General features: G+C 42.4%; 1 protein-coding gene across 1 annotated transcript in view; it reads right to left on the bottom strand.

Annotated features, from left to right (window-relative positions):
* GAREM1 (GRB2 associated regulator of MAPK1 subtype 1) overlaps positions 1 to 17,245 on the bottom strand; it is a 101,932-nt gene that overhangs the window by 18,505 nt on the left and 66,182 nt on the right. The window contains exon 3 of the mRNA XM_040588266.1: positions 2,116 to 2,246. Within this exon, the coding sequence (XP_040444200.1) occupies positions 2,116 to 2,246 (131 nt within the window). The remainder of the gene's footprint in view (positions 1 to 2,115; positions 2,247 to 17,245) is intronic.

Genomic DNA, 17,245 nt, shown 5'->3' on the forward strand with positions numbered 1-17,245 from the left:
GATCCCGCAGCCCATCACAGCGAGAAGGCAGTTTGCTGAACAGCAGTGCTAGCTGTAAAATCCTGCTGGAGCAGCAAAGCATTTACATGGAGGAACAAAGTTTGCACCAAGTTGAACCATAACCATGGCATATCAGCACATGCAAGCAGACCTCAACGATCACAGACAAAACCATGCAGTCGCTGTCTGATGGCACCTTGTAACTCTACAGGCTCTTTCTTCAAAAATTATCCGTGAAAGACTTGAGCGTTTGAAACAAGAAAGAATTCCCAGACTTCAGAGTTCATCCCCAGCGTAAATGTTTTTATATCTGGTTAGCTATCTTCTGATACTGTTCTGAATTTAAATGGGCACACTGCACTGGACAGAAATCAACCGCATTTAGTATTCCTCCCTTTGCTCTAATCAGCTTGACAGGATCTCCCCTATATTAAAATTTTAGCATATATAATTCTTTTGCATGTAAAGGGTTATTAAACACTTTAATAGATTCTGTTAAGTTCATTTACTTTTTGGAAGATGATAATCTTGGAATAGGCTTCTATGAAACTGGAAAAACTGCCATGAGAAATACTGCCAAGATAACTGTGTAAGTAGGTTAAACCTGGATTATTATTACTGTTATTTATGTTAAGGAGTATCACTATAATACTTTTTAAAAATTGATTTTATATCTAACAGTAAACTATACTTATTTCTCAGTTTGCTAAATATGACGAAGAGTTTCAAGAACACTCATATGAAACTCAAGACACAACATTTTACATTCGAACAAGTCTTTCTTCCTAAAAAAATCAAAGCTGCATGTTTTACTCTACAACTCCTTTGATTCGGTCATTGAACAACTGAGAAGTAATGGCACAGCACTGGATAAGGCTAGCAGTCCCAAGGTTAGACTGATTTTCTTGGGTAAAAATTAAATTTTCTTGTTGCCTTGATTTGTCCAACTACGTCCTAAATGTACAAAAGTGTTCCAACTTTCTCATGCAGCCTTCATTGACGAAAGGCTCTATTTCACGGGTTCAGGTTAATGGAGAGCATAAATGAAAACAACATACTGTCTTGAAAGGCATGAGTCTGTGTTGCTAAATGAATTAACTGATCAGCTCTCGCGCTTCAGCATTCTTCAGCAATCTTGTTTCACCTATAAAAATCGCAAACTAGCTGATGCCCCCCCAACTCTAGCAGTACAAGTAAGAGAAAAAGCCATTAAAAGATTGTTATACAAACCCTACCTTGCTACACACAGGACCAGGAAACTCTATACTGGTTTTGCACCAGTGGTATCAACCAGTTTCCCCTGTAGGGTACATGATGAGGATCTGTGCCACTGCATCCCAGTTCTAGGATGCTCTTCTACCAGTCTTAGGTGGTGTACCAACTGAAGCAAACCAGACAAGCCAAAGAACCACCCTGCTCTGCTGGCAGAACTGACCTGCCTTGGGGTAGTGTCACACATATGGGTATGACAAGGAAGAACCAGTTCTCTGTTTCATGCCCTGCTCTGCAGTGTTTGGTGATAGCAAGCCCTCTGACATTCATGAGATTGCTGACCCTTTGACGAGCTCAAGAGGAGTGCACATGCAAACAAACACACACGCACACAGAGAACAAGTGTGTCTTTTGGTTTTTTGTTTTATTCACAATGCTATTTAGCTGCAGTAATTTTGAGACTAGCAACCCCATCATTTCACCCTGCATGCTCTCTGAGAACAAGGCTTTCTGGACAGGGATTTGAGCAGCTGCTGCTTAGCAGAGAATAAAATTCAGACTGCTAGAGGGGGAGGACAAAGTGGGCAACAAACAACATTTGTTTAAAATCTGGCAGAAGCATCCTAATTAGATGAATTATTGGATGGATCATCAGGACTGCTCCCCAAAGTGCCATAGGACAGGAGAGCGCTTAGAGGACGTGTTGATTTAAGACTGCAAAAAACATCCCAAAGAGCATCATCACCGAATGCAGAACATTAAAGGCTCATTTGTCTCAAAAAAAAAAAAAAAAAAAAAAAAAAAATCACACTTCCCACACAGCGCCGTTGCTCACTTGCCACATATATAAAGGTTGTAACAGTTAATCATTTGGACAGAGATAAATATTTATTCAGGGACTACCTTAACGTTGAATGTTATTTCCTCCATGACGTAAACTCGTTCAGGAAATGCTTTAGCCACCTCCTCCACACTGTTAAAATACTGCACTGGCTCCTTAATATCTCGGTCTTGTTCCAGCAGCTTAAACTGCCCTGAAAACAGATGATAAACAGAAGAGTTTTAAGATATTTATATTGGACAACTGTCACTGTGGCAACTGCTGGGTCAACTTCTTCACCATTTTGCTCGGTGGATTTTTTCCGGTTATTAGCAGCCAAACAAGACAACAAAAGATTGCAAGGAGTCTCCTGAACCTGCCGTGAAAGACATCCCATTTCACCAGGTCAGAACGAAAAGAACATGTGGGAGCCAAAGTTAAATTTAAATAGATCCTTTTATCACACGCTCTCTAGAAATAGTAAATAAGTACAGAGACATTTGCGTACTTAATTCAGTGTAACAGCATCTGTACCGGTAGCATTTTTTGGCCCTTAATATTAAAAGTTTTACAGAAAGAAAACACACCCATGATCATAAAATTCCAAAACAATAAACACAAAGGGTTTGGTTTTGTTTTTAGCATCAAACAGCTATTACAAAATGCTAGGCTGAAACCCTTTTCCCCCTAGGCTTCCCAAACAGTGGAACAGCACCTAACTTTCCTTAACCATAAACTAAGCCCTTTGAGAACTTCAGCTAACATAGAAAATTAAACCATACACATTTAAAATCCTTTTGAAGGTGGTCACCTTCAGAAGAACATTATAAAGAAGTGTTTCTTGCTGACTTTACCTCCCCCCAGCACAAAAACCTTGGCTATTTTTTAACTCTTGTAAAAGGCAAGAACTAACACGGAGGCAGCTGCCCTGGGCAGATCTGCCAGGGACAGCCAGGCACATCAATCACCTCTGTGCACCATGAACACAAAGTTTAAAAGCTTTCTTTTATAAATACAGCAACAGCGAAAGCTTAGACAGACATATTTGCTGCTTATATGACTTGAGATCAGTAGAGTGATCCTCCCAAATTTAGAAACATTAACTGCCACAAAGTTAAAGGCTGGTCTCAGCAAGATTCAATGTAAGAAACAACTCCAGAAAACAAGAACGAGACTGAACAAAATCAATGGTTAGTGCATCTCCTGTAAGCCACATTTTAAAATTAGCAATGCATGCAGCCACTGGATTATCATCCCCAAACAGTGCTCAGCTTCATTAAAATACATCAGGATGTCAGCCACCTACAGAAATATTTTCTCACTCCTTCAGCATTTTTGTGCACAACACCCTGCTGCCCCAATACACCACATCAGACTTGAGACTTTTGTAACCTCATTGGAGAATTCACCCATACTGAACTATTTCAGGCCACTTAACAGCAGAGGAGGAAACTAACATAAGCTCGGCAGGTTCTGATGCCCAATGAAAAAGACCTGTCCCACCACCCTGCCAGGTGTGTGCACACATGTACACACACGGACACCAAGGGAGGAGTGAGACTAAGAGGCTCAGCTCCTCCATGCAACCCCAGCACCCCGCTGACAGGGGCACACTCTTCTAACCAGTACGCTTGAGTACTGTGTTGTAAGGCTACATACCAACTTACAAGACAGAAGACTTCCTTTCATTCCCTTCCATACATTTTGTCTTTCTGAAGTGACCACAGTAACTGTGAAGTATTACCAGCAGAGTAACTAAAGATGCCGATACTTCCCCTTGCAAGACTGCACTTTGCAAGTGTTTAGTAAGCTTTGCTACACTTGAAAAATCAGTTGCCTTGGAGTTTTGCTAACTTTGTGTCTGCTTTAGGACATGCTATTCTTTGAAGTTCAGCCAAGACAATTTATGTACTTCGAAGACCAACGCTAGGGTAGAAGCAGCAGGACTTTTGGTCTGACCTGCTGAAGCCATTCCTGCACTATATTACAGCAACGTAGTTAACTACAGGAACAGCTTCTTCAGGTCAGACCAAGGTCTGTCTCTTGCAGCATTCTGCCTTAGACAGAAGTAAACAACAGCCATGCAAGAGGACTTTAAGCACAATTAGCAAAACCACCCAGAGTCTCCTCCACACCTGTCAGAGGAAACTCATGGCTCAAGAATGCCCAGAGCAGGGAAGAGGCATCTTTGGGCTTAGTAGCTCCAGCGGTTTTCTTCCCTGTATATTTTAACTGCTTACTGAAAGTATCTAAAACTTCCATTGTAGACAAACCCTTTACCTTGAAAAATTACGGCAACCTCTTCTTCCAGACTTTACAATACCTCCCAGGATTAAGAGTGGAAATTTTGGGAGCGACAAAGCTATACCCGGCAGACACTATGGGTAGCAACAGGAAACCTGACAGTGGACAAGCATTTGGAAAAACACTTCACATACTCAGTAGAAACTTGTCAGCATCCTAAAGCTGAATGCCTCAGCCTGTCCGCTCTGAGCCCCTTTTGGTGCAATCCAATAGAGAGGCCAGGCAGCTGGCACCTCTGGGCTCAGGGAATTTGGAGAGTTAGCAGGGAGGTGTTCAGCTAAGTGATGATGGAAACTGTGTTGTGACTGACACCCGAGGCGCAGACAGAGGAATAGGAAGAGAGGAGAACTGTGCTTTTTAATCCCCAGTCTGCCATACAGACCACGTAAATCCTGGTTTCAGGATTTACCTGTCAGCCACAGCCTAACCAAGAGGAAGATGCTTTCCTTGGCACTGCGGCTCCTTCCTCCTGCAGGCACCCCACTTTCTTGCAAAGGAAATTCAGGAGCTGCAGGAGAGCTGAATGAAGTCAGAAGTCCTCCCACATGGAGTCAGGACATGCCAGGACATCATGCAGCAGCAGGGACTGTAAGCTGCACCAGGGAGCACATGAAAACTACTACTTTAGTGCAATGACCCTGTTTCACAGGCAATCACTATGGGCAGGATGTTCTTAAATTTTACAGAACTTGTCACACAGTGTTTGTTCACCACAGGCTGACCTGAGGTTGTTGCTCTCTCCTGCTTACCTCTCAATTGCTCTCCTCTGACTACCAACACAGCCACCTGGATGCAACCCTAATTGACTGCCCAATTTAGGATCCAGGGTTCTGATCTGTAGGATTCCCAGCTGTGGCTACTACTCAAGGCAAGCTGTGATTACAATTTATAATGACATTTCATAGTTTAAGTTCCCTGAAGAAAAAACCACAGCAAGTTTGAGTCACCTGAGACAGATGTAAATCCAGTGGGGTTACTTCTGATTTAAAACTCCTCCCTTACGTAAAGAATGGAGTTGACTACAATACTGCATGAAAGCTACATAGTTTTTTGAAACTGTGTGACACTGTAGTGATAAAATTTTGTTAGTTCAGAAAGAAACTGAAAACGCTCACTTCAGAGCAGGAACTGAATTGGGCACAGTAACAAAGCACGAATTCACATGAACAAGGAAGGAAAACAACATACTGAATAATAACACATTATATGAACAATACTCATCCAGCACTTTGAATAAGACATTGGTCTTTAATTCTAGATTCTCTAGTTACTCTGTTTGGTAATACTACTAGTTTACTATGACTTATGTATTTAACATTAGATAGCTTGGTGGCAAGAAAAGGTCAGTTACTCATTGCAACCCAAATGACTACAAAGAAATTACAAATTCCTCAGCACAGAACAAATGCTTTAGGCTGTGTGCCACCAGGAGCAGGGTCTGCCATCTATTGTAGAATTACACATAGAATCATTTAGGTTGGAAAAATCATCGAGTCCAACGATGTTGTTACACCCCCACCCTATGCGCACCCCCCCCCCCCCCCCCAAAAAAAAAAAAAAAAAAGTCAGCTGGAGCTTTGCTTCGGTACAAAGAGATGCTCAGAACCATCTATGTCACTATCTGTGCCATCCTCCCCTTCCTTCAGCTGAGCTGTGCAAACACAAAGCTGTCTGTGCCTTCACTGCTAATAAGCAGCAGTTCACGAGGAGGTTGACTACAGAGGAGTACACACAGATCCCAAAGCATATAATAGAAGGGCAGCATTAATCTCCTCTTGTTACGAAATCAAGAAGTATGCAGTGCATGGAAGCTGTCAGGGCTAGATGTTAAAATGCCTTTCTTCTGGAAAAAACAGTTTATAACTTGAAATTTTCGACAGTTTTAAAAAACTTATTTCCTCATTGAAAAAGGCAGACTTTTTTATTGGAAGGAGAGAAAGAAGGGCTTAAGAGGGGCCTGCAATACACATTTGAGCCAGATGTTACTAACTCATGGGGAAGATGGAGACAATTTGAGACAATTTCTTGTTGTGTTTCTCCCCAGCCTCTATTCAACCTGCCATCAAAAAAAAAAAAAAAAAAAAGACAGCATGGCTGAAATACAAGTTAAATGGTCATAAGTCTGGCTTGACTGCAAATTAAAGTGGAATTTTATTACACTTTGCAAGAGGCATGATTTCATCAGGAGACTTTACAAAACTGACAGCAAGCTTAAATTACAAGTCAATTTAACTGTGTGTTAATTAGGTATTTAACAAGAAATTAAAGACAATCTAAAGCTAAAACTGTACTTTTATAGAAGTCTATCCCTCTCTCTCTTACTAGGACAAAAAGAATAATGAAATGTTTCTCTAGTAAATCAGCACAAGTTCAGAAAGATCAAAGATTTGTAATACCTACATGGTCCACTGAGCAGGTGTGGTTACTCCTTCGCAGCCAAATGCAAGGGAGTAATGAACAGCCACTGCAAGCCTTATATCTCTTTGTCTTTCAGTCTGGCCTCTGACAGGCACAGTATTGGAACAGTTTCATTCTAGTATATATTATCTCTGCAGATTATGAAATCTTATTTCCCTGTGAAAGTACTTACAGCAAAGACAGTAAATCCACTACTGCTGGAAATGAGTCCAGAAAGATAAAAAGGGAGGGAAAGACCTAAACCAGGGCTTATCCTCCAGTTTACGGAGACATTTTATTAACACCCAGTAGGAGCAGGAAGATCAGTCCATCTTCCTTCCTGCCAGAAGTTACCCGTGCAATATCTGCGAGCAGGGGCATTAACCAGCTCTTTCTGTCCCAGCCTTCAGGTTGCTTCTGCTGCTTCCACTCCTTAGGCTCCTGCAGGGTTACAGATGCTCACAACTCTAATTCAACTCGCCCTGGTTATTTCTGTAAGGTAAGATCCCTTTGTTTTTGCAGCAAACTTACCCCTCGCCACCAAACAGTCCAGTCGTTTCCAACAGTCCAAAATGTTTCCAAGACAGAAACATTAATTTTGTACTGAGCCTAGACCAAGGGAGTCCTTATCTCTGGCAAGGCTTCACAGACTGAACAAACAGCCAAGCTTTCATTGATATATAAGGATGAGAACACATACATGCTCATATACTAAAAAGAACATCTGAAAAAAGAAATGCTGTTAAAATAAAGAAAACAAAAAAAGAAGCTGCATGTCATCAGTAGGAAACATGGAAGGTCACTGAAACATCTGCTCAATTGCGTTATCTGTTAAATGTTTCTTCAAGAAGGCAGGGGTTGTATTGTCTTTCAGCAGCTTTGATTATTTTGTAAGCCTCACATCTCTCTATGTGAGATTGTACGCAAAGCCCAGCGCATCTCAAGAATGTGCAGACAGGCACAGCAGGGTAGCAAAAGCACTGCAGAGGTTTATGTTTCATATTATTTGTTGACTGCTGACTGCATTTCAGTATTTCAAAGAACAGCAGAACCGACTCCAAAAGAAAAGGCTCTCTACCTGCCAGAACACCACAATTCAGGAAAAAGACAACTTTTGTCTACATTTTTCAGTATTCATGTGCATCAAGCTGATAGGAAGTAACTGGTTTCCTCCCCCCAAAATGATCCTTGATGAAACTGGGCAGAGTTGAAGAGCATAAGCCTAAGGCATAAATAAGACATAATAACAAAGGGCACAGGGAGGTGGATTGCTAGATATCGGGAAGAATGCAGCTGCATGAATTGGTAAGTACACTTTAGCAGGCCCAGTTTTTAGATGGACCTCTACAGTCTACAGCTGACAGTGTACTGCTCTCAACACCTGATGCAGAAAAAAAGTTTGCCTCTGTGGTGGATGATGGAAGGAAATCTGTTTATGGTCTCACTTGTCAGCCCATCAACAAGATCATATGGTCGGTAGAGCTATTTCAGCCATACCTAATCCTTAGACAAGGTAGCCAGTCAAGAGGGAGCCTGACAAACCAAAGACTCTAAAATAATAGATTAAGACAGAATCCTAACACTCCAGCCTACACGTATTTTTTTTTAAATCAGGTTTTTGTTTAAATTGACATTTGCCAATATATCTTTGCATAGAACCTACACGTTGCATTTTTTTGTTGCCAGAAGTATTGTCATGGCAGTGGCTGTAGCTGTCTAGACCTGAAAAAAGGAAGAACAAAAAAAGAATCTATCGCATCTTTGATACAGCTATTACGTGACTAACTGGAACCAAGGTATGAAGTAATGCTGCAGCTCTTTTGGGGACCTATCACCAAGTAAACATCAGAAGGTTTGGCAGACATGCAGAAGTAACGATGAGTGGGAAACAAATGCCTTGCTTCACTTCTGTCATCTTCCAGCTTGTTGAAACTTCAGTGTTTGTTCACAGGTCTCCAGAGGAGAGAAGAGCGCCTGTGTGCTCAGGTCCTGCGGAGCAGTAGGGCTGCCAGGTCCCCACCGCAGGGGGAACAGTACAGGGGAAAAAGACTCACCTCAGAGAGAAACTGCAAGTATAAATGGAATTACAAAGCTCTGTTTTGAGCAGTGGGTGCAGACAATAGTCTGCAAACGAACTAGCGCAGGCAGGCTCACAGCCCTGCTGCCCACGGAGAGAACAGGAAGGCCAGCCATCTGCCCCGTCACCTCTGGGTTCCCCATTGAAGGAGCCACTGAACCACCTCAGTTAGGACCTGGCAGCAGACAGGGATGCGATGCTATGGTAAGTTCCCTCCCTCAGTCCAAGAAAGAGCAAGGCAAGCCAACGGTACAGGTTCATCCTTACCAGCCACACTGACAGCGATGCAAAACAAAGGTTTGGGGGACAGAAAGGGAAGCGTTTCCTAGTTATTCATACGGATTTCTTTGTTTATTTTCATATCATGGCCTACTGAAAGCTTACAGGAAACTATAAAAGGGTGGAGAATAAAGCAGGAAAATACACAACAAGAGTCTTAAGTACACAGCTTCCAAAGGACAACAACTGGGCCGTGACCTGGAAAAGCTACAGTTGATTCTTATATTATAATCACCATGAAACAGCTAATAAACAGGCTTTGAATTACTGCTTCTGTTTTTTAAGAGCTGCCTGTCAGTACTTTTTCTTGAAGGGAGGGAGAGGGGTGAAGAGGAGGACCTCCTGTGTCCCCTTCTGCACCCAATCTTCTGGAAATTTTGGGAATGTATTAAAAAAACAGATGAAACATGAACTAGAGACATATCTAAGTAAACATGATGAATTCTACTTGTATTAAGTGTACTGGAGCTAAACTTATGGCGCTGCAAAGCAGAGGGCAAGGCACAAAGGCACATTCAGTCAGAGATTGTGCAACATTTCATGAGGAAGGAGCCCTTCAGAATGAATAGCTTTACTTCTCGGAAGTATTATGAAGATTCTGAAGCCTCAGATGCCTTTATTCCTCTCTGTGTTATGTCTGCAGTATGAATACCCATTCAACCAAGAGAGAATGAGTCAGGCATCACAACCTGGTGAGACATGTCAAAGCAGAGTATCAGCGTGCTGACACATCACCTGTGCATATGCATAGACACCATTTGAGAGATCAAGGAAGGGAATCCAACCAAGCTTCCCACACAGCAACGCAATGCTTGCTAATCAAAACCTCTAATCCTATGCTGGCAAAGCAAAGGGGATGGTAGAGCCTAGCGCCCTCTTTTCTCTTATCTGACTTTCATGATTTAAGTAGCACAGCAAAAAAACCCAACTTGATTCTGTTGGCAGCATAACAAAGAAAAATCAGTTCAAATGGTGACTGATGATAGCTTAAAGCAGATTTAACTCAGAAATATTGCATGAGGGGGAATTTTGGGTTACAAATGATATAAAAAGACAGACAGGGAAAACAAGCTTAACCTCTAACCTTTGTTTCATAAATTATTATCATCACAAATACAAGGTTACCACGATGAAATGTTCCAATTTACAGGGTCACATGTTTGAGTGTCTGGACTGTAAATTAACTAGATTTAACTTACTCACTGGGTTATCATCATTCTAACTTGTAATTAACATAATTCTATTCCTTTCCCATGTGTGGCCAACAGATGCCAAGAATATTCCATAGGTAGCTTGTTAGTTCCCATGCCCAAGTGACCATGCAGAGGACTCTAATGACTACCACACCATCTGACTTTCCTAATTAGGATTAACAAAAGCTGTTGCTAGTTTCCTGTTAACACTAAGAATATACAGACATGCACATGAAGATGGCATGCTCTCCTGGTGAGTACCAGAGCATATCCAGATCGCAGCATAAAAATGCATCAAGAGAAAAAGTTACAGAAACCCCAACTAAACCAACCTAGAGCTTGCATGAAACAGTGTTGAGATGACTATGTTTAACAGCAGCTGCCCAATGACAAAAGCTTTTCTTATGTAACTACCAGCACAGTTCCCTTGGTACCAGAGCGGATACCCACTTTTACTGTTTTCATGACTGAGGTCTGAGTCACTGAAAGCTTATGGCTTCAATCCACTACAGTGGCACCCAGGATCCTTAAGAAAACATCTGCTGGAACTGCCTGCAACCACAGAGGAAGATTTGATAAGCCAACTCATCCCTCACTTAACAGAAGCCTCTAGCAAAACCTGCTATCCTCTATACGAACAGCTAGAAAATGTGGTAGAACCAAAGATGAAAGAGTACATGGTTGTAGTTCTTACTGTACTTTGAATCAGTTGTCTTACTAAGCAAATACATTGCTTTCATTTATAAGTTAACACTGATCGAGGGCTAAAAATCAGTCCTTAAGGAGTGGAGACCCCGCTTGGCTATGTCAACACAAACTGAACATCAGCCCTTGCACTGGATGGCAGACAAGTCACTTAACAGCATTTTAAATTGTTCTGCTCAAGCAGATTTTCCTATTTCAGTGAAAGACATCACATACGCTTAAATTAAGAAGCAGCATAGACTTAACCTGCCTTTGGATCTATTCTTAACTAGGTGATCTCCTCCCACATCACCAGTATACACTTGTCCCAAGACAGACATACATTAAAAAAACACGGTTGTCTACAACAGATTAATGCTTAATTAAAGAACAGGAGAAAGTTGAGATGAGAATAACAAAATAAACTCCAGGTTAACATTTGAAATTAATATTACTAGTTCCAAGTAGGCTCAAACAGACCACATTAGAATACCTGTTAAAGGTTAGCCAAGCATCCCGGGATTTTATGTCACAGCTCCATCAAAAAGTTCTTCCTTTACACCACTGATTCCCTCCTCATTAACACTGATTTCAGTAGAAATTATGAATGCATACAATTTCCTCTTTAACGCAGAAAAAGCAAAATCCGATTTTTTATCAAAACAAAGTTTGTGATCATTAGTTTGAAAAAAACACAGTAACAGCAAACTTCTTCTGTTTGGGCTGATGCCCCCACCAGCAACTGTGCAGTTTTAGTTCATAATCTGTGTGACTCCAAGCACCAAATGAGTATAGAAACCCAATTCCATCCTTCCCCTGCTTCAGTGGATGTGTCCTCAAGAGAAATCTACATGGGAAGAAACCTTTCTGCCCTTTTACTCTCCCTGTTTTGGTTGCCAAGTAGTGAATTTTAGTTTCTTGTGCAACTGAAGTGTCAATGAAAGAAACTGCAGTATTTTCTTAGGGCAGCAATATTTCAAGACCTCAGCTCAGTGCAGCTGTAGTTAAACAGATCCTTCTAATTCTAGTGTCTAAATTTGTTCGAAAAGGTGAAGAGGATTTTTGCACTGATAAAGAAGTATTTTAAACATAGACTGTACTTATGGAGAGTAGTTCAGTCTATCTCCTCATTACCTGTGGATGCAGGTAAGTGACGTTGTTTATCTGAAGTTAAGATAAAAACCAGCCAGCACTCAAAAAAGAAATCCTGTCTGGTGGTGGCGAAGAGGCTTCATTCTTAGAGGAACAGCTGAGTTTAGAAAGAGGGCTAATCGTTTTAGGGGACTGAAATTTGATTGCATTGAAGAAAGCAAACTTCTGCAATTTAGAAACTACCAGGTTACAACCTTTGTGTCAAGCCTTCTCTGAGTAGTATTACTTCACTTTGCTGATTAAAAAACTGGAGAGAGTTGCAATTACAGGGAGGAATTTAATATGTGCAGCGGCATCTTTTTGGTCATAACATGGATTGCAGAGATTCTAATCATGAGTGGCTTGTGGATTTACACCAGACATAACTTTTTGGATTTGGTAGCCATCCCTTAAAAAATAAATTTGACAGAACAATAAGTGGCTTCTCCAAACAACTTCATACACATTCTTCTATTTCTTGGCAAGTCAAAGCTTTTGCTAAAATGACAGCAGCAACTGCTGAGCTTAATCGTTGTCTGCCTTACTGAGTAACAGCTTTTATTTATTTTTCAAAAGCTTCGAAGTCCACACTCACCAAAACTCAAGCTCTTAATTATTTCTGCCACAGTGCAAAGCCACTTTCTTCAATCATAAACCCACCACCCTTTATGCTTTCTGCTCTTTTGCTGACACATCTTTTTCCTGCTGCTACTCCCACGTGAGTATCCCCATTTCTATGGTCTGACTTCAGCACCATTCATTGCTTTCTTGTTTGCTGAGCACCCTTTCTGCCTTTCAGGTTCTGACCCCGTCCCATGCTCAACGAGCCCCAGCACAAGTGTAGGATGGTGTGTAGTGAAATATTCCACCCAAGAAGGACAGTCATGTTGACAGTACTGCCCCTGGCAGGCACTTGTGCTGCAATAAACAAAGCTAAAAGAAACAGTGCATTCACGGAGCAGAAATCTTGAAAATGTACATAGATCAATCCTGTATAAAAAGTGCTTTTGTTTCCTGTTCAGGAACAGGTTTTTTAATTAACTGAAAGGGAGGAGTTGTAAAAACCAGGAACAATGACTGAGTCAGCAGCTCAGCCAGTTCTTAGTAGCTTACAGGGCTTTTACATGAGACAGAATAAACGTATTTCATTCAGAGTTAGAGACATTTTTATCAATATGTAGAGAGACTTCAGAGCCTGGGCTTGGTATCCTGAAAGACCGTCTGTGTATTACAGAGCAGCTTATTGTTTCAAAGCTCATATCTCATTTGCTTGCTGAATATACATGTGGTTTACAATCTCTAGCTGAGTGTGTATTTTTTTTTCTTTCTCCCCTCTCCCTCAACTTAAATCTACTGAAGTATTGCACTCAAATTACTGGAAAACCTGTTGCTCAAGTAGTTCCCAGCGTCCGTGTATGAGCAATGGAAAGGAGGAGTTGCTGTTCTTCTGTGTGGTTAAAAAGACAATTTTCTTGGGAAAGGTACTATCACTGTGGATTGTCAATGCCCAGTGCAGACTGTAGCTTTGCTTACATATTTTCAAAGTGTTTAAATTAGGGAGGAATTCAATTTACTATAGCTCTGACCACCAGCGATCACGAGCAAGTTCTGAAAACAAGTTCACTTCTGGAACAAATTAGACAACATATTTATAACTGAAATTAAGCCAATTTCCAAAGAAACTCCCTAATTACACAACAGAACTGGTTCATTCAGCTAAAGTCTCCTGTCAAGGACAGTATTCAGTGTTAACTACATTTTATGCTACAGGTAAAACTATACTAAAGAGAATTTAAAGTGTAGAGCCAAAATAATACACGATCTGCAAATCACCTTAATGAAATTCATGTAGTAGCTTACTCTCCAAAAATTGTCATCCATAATGCTGTAATATCTATCAAGCATGCCAACTAACTTGCAGCAAGCAAACATTTGTAACTTTTTTGGTTTAGGATCAGCAGTCACGTTTATATCATTGCCTTAGTGCCTCAGCTGAAAAGCAGGTGGTATTTTGATACCCATACTCTGCAAGAGGTAAGCCATCTCTTCACTCACTCTGTATGAATGCAACAGAGCTTCTGTCAGAATCATTTGTCTGGCTTCCAGTACAAGAGGACATTGATTCAGCACTGTGCAATTTATCTATGAAGCAGACAAAGCTCTTGATAACAGCTCAAGATGAATGAAAGCAGCTTTTAAGAATGAACATTTTGGCATATGTTCACAGCATGTGCTAGTGTGACGAAGAAAAGAGAGGGGAGAAAAGAGAGGGGAGAAAAGAGAGGGGAGAAAAGAGAGGGGAGAAAAGAGAGGGGAGAAAAGAGAGGGGAGAAAAGAGAGGGGAGAAAAGAGAGGGGAGAAAAGAGAGGGGAGAAAAGAGAGGGGAGAAAAGAGAGGGGAGAAAAGAGAGGGGAGAAAAGAGAGGGGAGAAAAGAGAGGGGAGAAAAGAGAGGGGAGAAAAGAGAGGGGAGAAAAGAGAGGGGAGAAAAGAGAGGGGAGAAAAGAGAGGGGAGAAAAGAGAGGGGAGAAAAGAGAGGGGAGAAAAGAGAGGGGAGAAAAGAGAGGGGAGAAAAGAGAGAGGAGAAAAGAGAGGGGAGAAAAGAGAGGGGAGAAAAGAGAGGGGAGAAAAGAGAGGGGAGAAAAGAGAGGGGAGAAAAGAGAGGGGAGAAAAGAGAGGGGAGAAAAGAGAGGGGAGAAAAGAGAGGGGAGAAAAGAGAGGGGAGAAAAGAGAGGGGAGAAAAGAGAGGGGAGAAAAGAGAGGGGAGAAAAGAGAGGGGAGAAAAGAGAGGGGAGAAAAGAGAGGGGAGAAAAGAGAGGGGAGAAAAGAGAGGGGAGAAAAGAGAGGGGAGAAAAGAGAGGGGAGAAAAGAGAGGGGAGAAAAGAGAGGGGAGAAAAGAGAGGGGAGAAAAGAGAGGGGAGAAAAGAGAGGGGAGAAAAGAGAGGGGAGAAAAGAGAGGGGAGAAAAGAGAGGGGAGAAAAGAGAGGGGAGAAAAGAGAGGGGAGAAAAGAGAGGGGAGAAAAGAGAGGGGAGAAAAGAGAGGGGAGAAAAGAGAGGGGAGAAAAGAGAGGGGAGAAAAGAGAGGGGAGAAAAGAGAGGGGAGAAAAGAGAGGGGAGAAAAGAGAGGGGAGAAAAGAGAGGGGAGAAAAGAGAGGGGAGAAAAGAGAGGGGAGAAGAGAGAGGGGAGAAAGAGAGGGGGAGAAAAGAGAGGGGAGAAAAGAGAGGGGAGAAAAGAGAGGGGAGAAAAGAGAGGGGAGAAAAGAGAGGGGAGAAAAGAGAGGGGAGAAAGAGAGGGGAGAAAAGAGAGGGGAGAAAAGAGAGGGGAGAAAAGAGAGGGGAGAAAAGAGAGGGGAGAAAAGAGAGGGGAGAAAAGAGAGGGGAGAAAAGAGAGGGGAGAAAAGAGAGGGGAGAAAAGAGAGGGGAGAAAAGAGAGGGGAGAAAAGAGAGGGGAGAAAAGAGAGGGGAGAAAAGAGAGGGGAGAAAAGAGAGGGGAGAAAAGAGAGGGGAGAAAAGAGAGGGGAGAAAAGAGAGGGGAGAAAAGAGAGGGGAGAAAGAGAGGGGAGAAAAGAGAGGGGAGAAAAGAGAGGGGAGAAAAGAGAGGGGAGAAAAGAGAGGGGAGAAAAGAGAGGGGAGAAAAGAGAGGGGAGAAAAGAGAGGGGAGAAAAGAGAGGGGAGAAAAGAGAGGGGAGAAAAGAGAGGGGAGAAAAGAGAGGGGAGAAAGAGAGGGGAGAAAAGAGAGGGGAGAAAAGAGAGGGGAGAAAAGAGAGGGGAGAAAAGAGAGGGGAGAAAAGAGAGGGGAGAAAAGAGAGGGGAGAAAAGAGAGGGGAGAAAAGAGAGGGGAGAAAAGAGAGGGGAGAAAAGAGAGGGGAGAAAAGAGAGGGGAGAAAAGAGAGGGGAGAAAAGAGAGGGGAGAAAAGAGAGGGGAGAAAAGAGAGGGGAGAAAAGAGAGGGGAGAAAAGAGAGGGGAGAAAAGAGAGGGGAGAAAAGAGAGGGGAGAAAAGAGAGGGGAGAAAAGAGAGGGGAGAAAAGAGAGGGGAGAAAAGAGAGGGGAGAAAAGAGAGGGGAGAAAAGAGAGGGGAGAAAAGAGAGGGGAGAAAAGAGAGGGGAGAAAAGAGAGGGGAGAAAAGAGAGGGGAGAAAAGAGAGGGGAGAAAAGAGAGGGGAGAAAAGAGAGGGGAGAAAAGAGAGGGGAGAAAAGAGAGGGGAGAAAAGAGAGGGGAGAAAAGAGAGGGGAGAAAAGAGAGGGGAGAAAAGAGAGGGGAGAAAATAGAGGGGAGAAAAGAGAGGGGAGAAAAGAGAGGGGAGAAAAGAGAGGGGAGAAAAGAGAGGGGAGAAAAGAGAGGGGAGAAAAGAGAGGGGAGAAAAGAGAGGGGAGAAAAGAGAGGGGAGAAAAGAGAGGGGAGAAAAGAGAGGGGAGAAAAGAGAGGGGAGAAAAGAGAGGGGAGAAAAGAGAGGGGAGAAAAGAGAGGGGAGAAAAGAGAGGGGAGAAAAGAGAGGGGAGAAAAGAGAGGGGAGAAAAGAGAGGGGAGAAAAGAGAGGGGAGAAAAGAGAGGGGAGAAAAGAGAGGGGAGAAAAGAGAGGGGAGAAAAGAGAGGGGAGAAAAGAGAGGGGAGAAAAGAGAGGGGAGAAAAGAGAGGGGAGAAAAGAGAGGGGAGAAAAGAGAGAGGAGAAAAGAGAGAGGAGAAAAGAGAGAGGAGAAAAGAGAGAGGAGAAAAGAGAGAGGAGAAAAGAGAGAGGAGAAAAGAGAGAGGAGAAAAGAGAGAGGAGAAAAGAGAGAGGAGAAAAGAGAGGGGAGAAAAGAGAGAGGAGAAAAGAGAGAGGAGAAAAGAGAGAGGAGAAAAGAGAGAGGAGAAAAGAGAGAGGAGAAAAGAGAGAGGAGAAAAGAGAGAGGAGAAAAGAGAGAGGAGAAAAGAGAGAGGAGAAAAGAGAGAGGAGAAAAGAGAGAGGAGAAAAGAGAGAGGAGAAAAGAGAGAGGAGAAAAGAGAGAGGAGAAAAGGATGAGCTGAAAAGGTGGGTGAAGAGAGATGGTGGGTAAGAGCACTGCCACTTCATTTAATTTTCACTGCTACTTAAGAAGGCAACAAAGATGATAAATCTAAAATGCAGATCTAAGATACGCATCTACCTCAGTTCTCTTGAACACATTCCATC

Source organism: Falco naumanni, chromosome 3, assembly GCF_017639655.2.
Source record: "Falco naumanni isolate bFalNau1 chromosome 3, bFalNau1.pat, whole genome shotgun sequence".
In the NCBI taxonomy this organism is placed as follows: domain Eukaryota; kingdom Metazoa; phylum Chordata; class Aves; order Falconiformes; family Falconidae; genus Falco; species Falco naumanni.